We start from the raw sequence: 9,735 nt of genomic DNA, 5'->3' as shown, positions 1-9,735 counted from the left end.
TATAGCATTGTAAACATGTCGTCGGTACACTGCTCAGCCATTAACTGTTGTCATAGACGGTGCAAAAGACCAGATTTGTCAGTTTTGAAGTTCCCCCAGAACGAAGACAGGTATGTGTAACGCTGGTTGTAAATAAAGAGGACAGTGGCCAAGACCAAGGGGTATTCTCCAAAGAGCCCTCTAGACTGGCTGTGACCTGGACATTAACGAAACATTTGAGAAAACAATTGGTCTCTTCCAGCTTGTTTTCTAAAGAACAAAACCAAAACTAAAGTAGGCCTATGTTGCCTGGCAAAGCTTTATTAAGCACAGGACACAAAATTATTATGGAGTTCTTTATTCTGGAATTTAGGATTAGGTGGTTGACGACTATTTTTAGAAAAGGTATCAATGTCAAGGAAGAAATCTCTAAAATAACTGCAGTGGTTCTATACCCTGTCACATACTAAAGAGCATCCTCTTAATACCTTGTTACACAAGAGTTGGCACATTGAGATATATACTCAACACGATATACAAATGTATGGTTAGAAATCATAAAAATGTCAAATTTCTTGAAAGAGAATTCAAATCTACATACATTACTAACTGATGAAATGAACGTTGGACAGCAGACTCTGTGGCAAACTGCCAACTTGTCAAAGAACAGCTCTCCTTGCTGTTTTGTGCTACCAGCACCCAAAAGACCACCTAAACATAAAAAGACCCACACACTGTAAGGACAGACTTACTATTCCGCTACAAACTATTTTGTTGAAGGATGCATGATATTTAGAATATTTACTAGCTTCTACTCGGCTCTCGTCCAACCCTCACTTCCCCGTTCATCTAACCGCCTAACAACCCCTCAAACAGCACACTGACCCCTAGCGCTGTCACGTGGAACTGCACCAGGGACCACTTATTTTCCACTGGGTTACACCTAGTATTTAGACTTTTACAAACTCACGCTTTCAATTTTCATCAAGAATTTATTGAATCGGCTGTCTATCAGTAACCCTAAAAGTATATTTTTAAAATGGATGAGCAATACACAAGTTTAATATGCATTTAGAATTGAGGAATACACAGCGAAAAATCAAACATTTTCATCTAACACAAACCTTGTGCCAAAATCGCCACACAGAAATTGATAGTTTACATTCGCTCAAGACACAGACACACAGAGATCAAGCAGTATTCGGAACACATCTACAGTTTGCATTTGCAGTTTATTGATATAGAGGTGGGGGTAGAAGTCCCATGGTGGCGTTTAGTTTTGAGTTAACATGAGAACCACAACATGGGAATCAAATTATCATCGTCATTATCATCAGTGGCCCATTTGGTAAAGTCTTTAAATACTTTAGAACATTGAGAAATTCCAGCAATTAGTAAGCAGTTGTCACTATTAGGATTAGGGCCAAATTAACATTTAAAAGCTAGATGTTCAAAAATCTTTGACCACAGGTGTATTTTCACAAGCAATAAAATAAAGACTGTATTTATTCTCCTCTATTCTGTCATGTAATACAATTACCCCTGGATTGAAAACAGACAGATAAATGTGTTCTTTTGCTCATTAATCTACTTTGCTGCTTGATGGTCTAAATTCTCTCAGTAACAGTTAATAAATAAAAGTACCCCATGTCGTTTAGGGCTCCAAACAATTCGTCAATTCTTCACAATTGAAAATACATTCATAAAATGCATTGCCCACAAAAGCCACAACTTCACTTTAGCTTGTCAACAGCTACAGTATTTGTCTCCCTTCATTTGACCCAGTATGCAAAGTCCTTCATGTTTCCCCCTCCATTACCCATCACAACACAAAAGAGCAGAACAAGTGAGGCAAATCCTTCACCTCAAGATAATTGCTGAGCTATGAAACAAAATGACAATAGCCCCATGAACTGTTTTCTCGTTCCTTGACCACTAAATGTTGAGCTGCTTCCCAATCATGTCCAGAACCACCTCCTGCAGTATTACTCACATAAAGTTACCTATTTTACTATTGACATCATTTAAATAAACCTATTTGACCCAGCTCCAGCAAGTAGTTCATAATGTTGACCTCTATTATCAAAGGACCTCTCGTATGGCAATGTAATGAAATTCACAATGCCTCCTTGACCAATTGAGCTATGTTAGTAATTCCCCACACCACCTCTGAAAGCAGCCTTGTTTACTATGTTGCGCTGTATACTGATGAGGGTGCCGTAGAGTGCATTTAAAAACATGTGCAAGACCTGGAGGTTCACTTCTACATTATAATTATTATATACACCCCATTTTCCTGGATACCTCACTTGCTCGTGTGTTGAACACAAACCACAACCATGTGGCTACATGCTTGTGGTCAAGTTATGTTTTTTTTTTTTCTTTTTACAACCTAATTATTACAATTTGTGCACCACATATAAGACTACTCTAAAGGTAGCATGGACACAAGGCAAGAGCTGATGTTTTAGTTCCTGCCAAAGACCCCCTGAGCAGCTGACGTGGCGGCAGATTGAAAGGTTCTGTTGGTCAGGACACCATTTGAGAACTCCTGTTGGGCCTTGGTGAAACTGGCTCCTGTACGTCTGTATTTGGAGTGGACCTTCATGGACAGGAAAAAGGTTCGAGTGGTTTAAATCAAATGAGGTAAAACAGCAAATGAAGTGGCAGTGACAAATGGCAGTGTTTACCATACATTCATTTGTGGCAGTCTATTTGTCAATGTCAGATAGTAGATTAATGACAAGTGCATTATCTCTAAAATCAACACTTACATAGAGCCCAGGAAATATGATTTTGTTTTAACTGCCTGTGTGTTTTAATGAGCATACACGCACACACGTGTACCGCTGTACAAAACTAAACCAGCATCCGTAAGTCAACTTCACGTTCTGTTGTTAAAGGGGACCTATAATGCTCTCAGACCCTTTGTATTGAGTTGTGGACTCCTATAGAGCAGCTACACACAATAACCTGCACAGAAGGCTTTTTAGATTTTGCAGAATCTGCACCTACTCCGGCTGTAATTCCTTGGTTTTGTGCTTCCTGCCAAAACATTGTTTTTTTTGTTTTTAATGTATTCCACCCACAGCCCGCCTCCAGCTACTCCCACTCCTGTGATTGGTTACAAGCCCAAAGAGCTTTCTAACTACGAAGGAGCCCCACTTTCTAATATGGTGGGTATAGGAGCTGATAACAAATGAATCAAGTCTTTGGAGAGCTAATTGAGAAGGAGCTACTGGGAGCTCAGGAAGATCTGGTGTACTCAGAGTGGTAAAGTGGCATCGCTGGTGCCTCACCTGCTTGAGGAAGAGCGTTCATTGTGGGACACACTTTGTCAGAGGTGCGGCGTGGACGCGCAGCATGTCCAAAACTAATGCACTTTTCCCGTGTCTGGCTCCAGCAACAGTTTGACAGATTCCGCATTAATGTTCACAAAAACAGTCCATAAGGAAGTCTATAAGGATGTCCGCTCCTCTGTGACATCACCAAGGGGCAGTCTTACCACGCTCTGAAACCGAGCGTTCTGATCCATACCAAACTTCTTTCGAGACTCACTTCCAAATGTGCAAACCTCATTATCTGGAACTATGGCATCGTTTAACACGAGAATACATTATATAATTTATTATAACTACATTTAGTATTGGTCAGAAAAATAGGGGAAGTCTAATAGGTCCCCTTTAAATAAGGTTTAAAAACAAGACATGTCACACATTCCTGATGACACAAGCAAACCCTTGGTGGACTTTTGCATGATGGTCAATTATGCAAATTTAACAATCACATCACCTACCAACCACCCCAAATAAATTGCAGTCCTGTGGGAAACACGGAAAAGCTGCTGTATGCTTGGTCAGAACCTGGACACCCGTTACCTTTTTTGTTTTTCAAATGCCGCTTTTTGCTGTGCCTGAAAGTTTTATAAGAAATTGGTTTTAGCATACCATTTTCAGCAGGATGACAGCGAGGATGGCGTTTACAGTGAAAAAGCCTGCCACAACCATCATGACCACGGCCACAGCCAAGTTTATCCTGATCATACTGATGGATGCAATCCAACCACTGTCAAACACACATACAAACACTGATGACTGACCATTCTGCCAATCAGCACAGTGTTGAGTGAATATAAAAGAAGAAGAGCAGTGAACATTTGAGTAAAACTCACCAGCAAATCATGAAAGAGGATAATAATGGAACGTTAAAAGTGATGCTATTGAGAAGAAAGCCAACGAGAAAAGATAGGCACACTTACAAAGTATAGCATCCCTCACAAGTTAGGACAACAGGAATCTGTCAGAGAGGAAATACTGTAGAGGCCAGAATACCACACCAGAAAACACACCATCCCATGCATACAGTACACACACAACATACAAAAAGTTGTCTACTATGTTAGAATGACAACCATTCATGCACTTCAAGCAAAACTGCACTTTTGTAGGAATTTTGGCCATCATCCACAATCCTTACTATGAGACACGAACATATGCTGTATGTCTCAGTTTTCTGTGCGTGGTAAAGACATAAAAACTGATAAAAAGAGACAGCTCATTACTGCACGTACTTATTCTGTTAAAAAGCCTCCTTTTTATCTTTACAACATGTGTTCATGTCTCACCTGAGGATGGTAGATTCCCCCCAAAAGTGAAGTTTTCCTTGAACACAGTGCTTCACTGACCTGTTGCCCCACTTGGGGATCCCCACACTCTGGATGATGTACACAGCCGCTTGGAAGAAGAAAACAAAGAAAAAGAAAAAGAAGCTGAAGGAGCTGTCAGACCTAGAGAAGGAAGACAAATATCTCATCAGTTACTTCCACGTTATCTGGGGTGCTAATCAAACTCATCAGTACTCTGTAACAAGAACACATACATCACATTTAAATGAATTTATCACCAATTTAAAGCACATCAAAGCCCATTTTGCTCACGAGCACAAAGCTAGCCAATTAGTACAGAGTACCTGAAGGCCTTGTAGACGGGTCTGTACCAACAGACGAAGGACACAGGGGTGAAGAGTATGAACCAAAGGATGGACAGACCAAAGTCGACACCATACTGAGTGTCGGCAGTGAAGTAGGCCAGGCAGGCCAGAATGTTGAGAAACAGTGTCGCACTATGGACTGGTGACAAAGAACCACAGACATGAACTTCATGAATTAACACAAGGATGGAAAATAGGGTCAAATATTAGTTTGTGAATTTTGCTGTTAGAGACTTGTTGCAAGTTATCGCAAACCTTGATTGCAGTTGTTACTACCTAGGGTGGCCACCAGTTATTAGGTTTAGGGGGAAATCCATTTTCACAGACGACCATAGAAGTCTGGATTTGTTTTCTCCCTCAATGATAAAAGTTCCATTTAAAAACTGCCTTTCGTGTTCTGTTTGGTTGTAATTGACTACTATGTACATTTCTTTGATGATCTGAAACATTTAAGTCTGACAGACCAAAAAAAAAAAATCAGGAAAATGAGGAATCAGGAAAAGTTCTTTATGTCTTAGATGGCTTATTTACTACTATTATGGGTAATATGAGTGTAAATGTGACTATATGGGTGTTAGTTTATGTCTGAAAGGCTCTAATAATGCTAAAAACACATATTGAGAATATTTACGTTTGTAATAGTAGACTTATGCATGTTTACATTGAATGAGATGACATTAGACATGATCAGGATGCTTCCGAGTAGGAGACATACAGAATACTCACACATCCACAAGTAATACATTCTCTTGCAGATTCTGCGATATTCCTCTGGGATTTCCTGCTCAAAGTCCTGGTAGAAGCATGGCTTCACAGGAAAGAACTTGGGCAAGGGAGGCCAGTTGTTCTCTTTGACTAACGGTCGAAATCACAAGGTTGTGTTACCTTCTATTGATGGGCTAAATGACATGTTTGGCCATTCATGCCATCGTTACCGCCAGTGTTGTGGGTTGCCCTGTCCTGAAGCTCCTGTTCCTTCCTCTCCAACTCCGCTGCTTTCCTCTCCAGCTCCTGTTGCTGCTTGATCAGGTTAGCTTGACCAGCAGCGGCAGTAGCAGACACCTGACCACCAACGGACAGGAAGCTAGCTTACATACAACAACCAACAAGATTTCCTTTCGGTAGCCTTCAGATTATCATTCATTTGACCAGCATTTCCCAACCTCCTGTTGGCCATGGCATATATTTCACATTAGAAAAGTCTCACAGCACGTGTCATGGCTTACAGATGGTTATTCATGGACCTTCTGCCATCCAGCCGAATATCACTGAATTGTTCTGCCTGTCACTATGCTATACTGCACATATTTGTCCTAAATAACCAATACCAAATTGTGGAAAAAAAGTGAAAATGTATCATTTCCAGCATGACATAATAATATACCATGGCACAAGTGGTTGGGCCTCACTGACTTATATGCTAGCTGTAAAACAATAGCTTGAGACTTGGACATTCAAAGTCACAACACACAGATGTAAAAAAATGACTATTTCCATAACATCACGTGCGCGTGTCTCACCTGTGAACTCTGCTCGACAGAGGTTTGCAGTACGGCAGGTTGAGATGAAACAGCTGAGATGGGGATGGTTGTATCTGTGCGATCCGTCTGGTGAACATAATTCAGGTTTTTCCAAATGGGTGTGATGACAAATTTAAAAGTGATTGTAAAACTTCTAAATTGTAGTACAGTTCTTATGATAATAATAATCCCAAATAAAGATCCCACACCACGTTGAAACTCAAATCTGAAGCCCCGACGTCACTCCCTATGAAGGGAACACACTTACAGTAATACGCACAAGCACAAACCTCATTAATGTCTTAAATGGCTTATTTACTCTGATTATGTCGACTATATTGGATAACACAAGTGTAAAGGTGTGTATGTGTTTTATTTCCTGTCTAGAGGGCTCTAAGAAAGTATTAAAAAAGATATTTAGAAGGTTGTAAACAGGTTTACTATGCTCCAACTAAAGAAATATTCCATTTAGAAATAAGGAATCCTACTTCACAGAAATTCACTTTACACTGTCATCTCTCATTTACTGGTTCAATCCAAACCAAATCCAAAGCTATCTTAGACATAAATGATCTCATCAATGTAATGTTACTGACACATACAGACCGCTGTAGAATACTACTCTAATGCCGCTGTTTGTTAACCTATTTTTACACTCATTAAAAAAACAACTTTAGTGAGGCATGTCTACAACAGGAATCACCCCAGCACCATGCTCTTGTTATTAGTCATAAAATTAACAATGGAAACATTGCCTTTGCACTTCCTTAGGCATTTATGACAGCTTGTTTGTTTCTTTCTTTCAACTTTTTCCTGATTGCAGAGTCGCCACAGCGGATCTTTTTGACCCGTATACTGATTTTGGCTTGAGCCCTTTAAATTCCGGATGCTTCTCTACACAATCTACCGTTTTATCCTTGATGTTTTATGCCATTGATGTGCTATTATTACAGTAATAATGATGTCAAGCAGTGAGATTTTAATGGCTGTAATTGTGTTTACTATCACGGTTCATGTCTTCATTGTTACTATTGCTACTGGTAAGTTGGACTGTTTCATTTCACTGATATCATCTCCATTGTGACCCTTAGTCATCATTGACATTTAACTCATGCAGTCCTGTTTGTCACTCTTGTTCTTATGGGAATTCTTGTTGCTGCTGTTTTTGTCTCTCCCTCTCTCTACTGTCCCACTCCCACCCCAGTTTCTCTTCTTCTTCTTGTCTGTGTTTCTTCTTGCTCCGGTCCGGTCGCTCCAAATTCACATAACAAAAACATCAAGTAACGGCAAATAAAATTTCATAGTACAAGGGAAGTTGTAGCCAACACCTTTCCTGACACAGAGCAAATCTGATTAGCATGTAAGGGCATTTAGATCAGCAATACTATCTGCCGCAATGGCTGGACGGGACACAAAATAAATAAGTAAACAAACAAACAAATAAATCTATTCCGGATGCCTTTCCTGACGAATACCAATTATGCAATTGACCTTATTATTTGTCATTTCCTCCGGGGGAAAAAAAACATTTCCAAAAGATGACCAACGTCCTGAAATGGAATGGCTTGAACTTTGAGGTTCCAAAAACCGACACTCACCAGTTCAGTTGTGGCGAAAGGGTTGTATTCTCTAATGCCATCTATGGCTCCTCGGGTGGCCTGAGTGACAGAAGCATCCTGAAAAAAAAAGTTACAATGTTCAGTGTTTCCCATGCATTCATTTATTTATTTGTGGCCTGCCACCAATACATTTGGACCACCACAGAGATGTGGCCCCACCTGTTCAGAATTGCCCATGTTCATGTAGACAACCTTATTTGGTTCTGCTTATGTCATAATTGGTAATGCTGCTTTCTATCGGTGGAGATGCGAGTTCTGCTACACTTCAAGTGATAGACTTGAAGCGGTAATGGCTTTACCTAAGTGTTTTTATTGACGTTTTGGTATCATTATAATAGGAATGTTTACACGGTAAGTAGAACCTGACTGTTAAACTAATTAGCTATTTGGGTTTACCAGGACATACCAATTTTAGACTACAGGTTTAAAAAAAAAAATATTTTAAACTATAGTTTGACACTTATGTTTATGCGGTGGGATTTCTCCTATTTTCTGGAAAACTTTCGTCATTGCCATCGTCAAGCCATGCCACACTCCCGTGGGAAACTCCTTTTTAAAACAGTGGATGGCACTGGAAGAACATTTTAATTTGAGGATGGGTTGGATCCAGGACATTTTCCTAACCATATTAAGAATGAAACAACTTGTGGCTTTGTAGCCTTTGTTGCAAGTTCTTGGGGTAAAACAAACACGTTTCCTTGGTAAATATGTACAAAAGATGAGTATGCACGCCACCAAAATTGCTACTATTGACAAGCAACACAAAAACACATACAGTACATATACACCGACCCAGTCAATACATGGACATGCGTCCTAAAGGGACCATATTCCTCAAGCAGTAAATGATTGACCTAAAATTATTTAGGGTAGTTTAGAAATGGCGTTTCCTAAATACCAGCAGGCACCTGTTATGAATATACCTGTGCAGGTAAAAATAGCCATCAAACACCATTCATACCACGTACACCTGCCTTTTCTTTATGAATGTACATCTGGACTACATTGGACTACATTATACATTTATTACATTTATTTATTGTTACGTGTCGTCGGTCAGGAAATGTTGAGGCCAAACCCAGCAACCGACCAAACAGGTTTCAGTAGCATAGCTCCTCCAGCCTCAACGACAAAAGTCAGTTCTCACCTAAAAGAAATACACAAAGCAAGTCTCACCTGGAACGGATTTACATCCACTGGATCAGCAAAAGGGTTGCTGTCTAAACCCGACATCGTCGTGAATGCTGTTCTGTTGATAAACAGGACAGACGCCTTCTTTCACCCTGGCGGCAGCTGCTCCTGATAGCGCTGTGGGTTTCTGCGCATGCGTCACTCCACAGGTAGACACGTCATAGCACGTTGACGCAAATTGTTTAATGGTTGAGGGTTCAAATGGACGAGTAACTCCTGGGCAATGGGAAATCATTCGCAATATATAAAGTGGCATTTTTGCTCAATATCATTTATAACAGAAGTTGGGACAATTTACCTTCTATTTCAGGGGTGTCCAAAGCGCAGCCTCTGGGCCATTTGCTACCCCTCGTTAGTTTTTTATTTGATTTTTTGGGGGATTCAGCTTTTGTGCGAGAATTAATTCATTGAAGGACTACATGTAAAAATGTCCTTAG

General features: G+C 40.1%; 1 protein-coding gene across 2 annotated transcripts; it reads right to left on the bottom strand.

Moving 5' to 3' along the window:
- Nucleotides 1-261: 261 nt before the first annotated feature.
- scamp2l (secretory carrier membrane protein 2, like) lies at nt 262-9,466 on the bottom strand. 2 transcript variants are annotated; one of them, XM_058078944.1, is made up of 9 exons: nt 9,284-9,461; nt 8,087-8,164; nt 6,489-6,575; nt 5,904-6,030; nt 5,695-5,823; nt 4,948-5,107; nt 4,664-4,765; nt 3,927-4,044; nt 274-2,581 (listed from the first exon to the last, which is right to left on the bottom strand). In XM_058078944.1, the coding sequence occupies exons 1-9, from the start codon at nt 9,338-9,340 to the stop codon at nt 2,447-2,449; spliced, it is 993 nt and encodes a 330-aa protein (XP_057934927.1). In that variant the 5' UTR covers nt 9,341-9,461; the 3' UTR covers nt 274-2,446. The 2 variants fall into 2 exon arrangements, with proteins under 2 accessions (XP_057934928.1, XP_057934927.1); XM_058078945.1 differs by lacking the exon at nt 3,927-4,044 and having other exon boundaries at nt 262-2,581; nt 9,284-9,466.
- Nucleotides 9,467-9,735: the final 269 nt, after the last annotated feature.

The sequence above is a fragment of the Doryrhamphus excisus genome, chromosome 1 (genome assembly GCF_030265055.1).
Source record: "Doryrhamphus excisus isolate RoL2022-K1 chromosome 1, RoL_Dexc_1.0, whole genome shotgun sequence".
NCBI classification, from domain to species: domain Eukaryota; kingdom Metazoa; phylum Chordata; class Actinopteri; order Syngnathiformes; family Syngnathidae; genus Doryrhamphus; species Doryrhamphus excisus.
This window is presented reverse-complemented; position numbering and strand designations above follow the sequence as displayed.

Coding starts and splice junctions, on each gene's coding strand:
- scamp2l (XM_058078944.1), bottom strand. CDS start 9,340: ATGTCGGGTTTAGACAGCAACCCTTTTGCTGATCCAGTGGATGTAAAT. Junction 6,576..8,086: donor CTTTCGCCACAACTGAACTG/GTGAGTGTCGGT, acceptor TATGTTCACCAG/ACGGATCGCACAGATACAAC. Junction 4,766..4,947: donor CCCGTCTACAAGGCCTTCAG/GTACTCTGTACT, acceptor TTCCTTCTCTAG/GTCTGACAGCTCCTTCAGCT.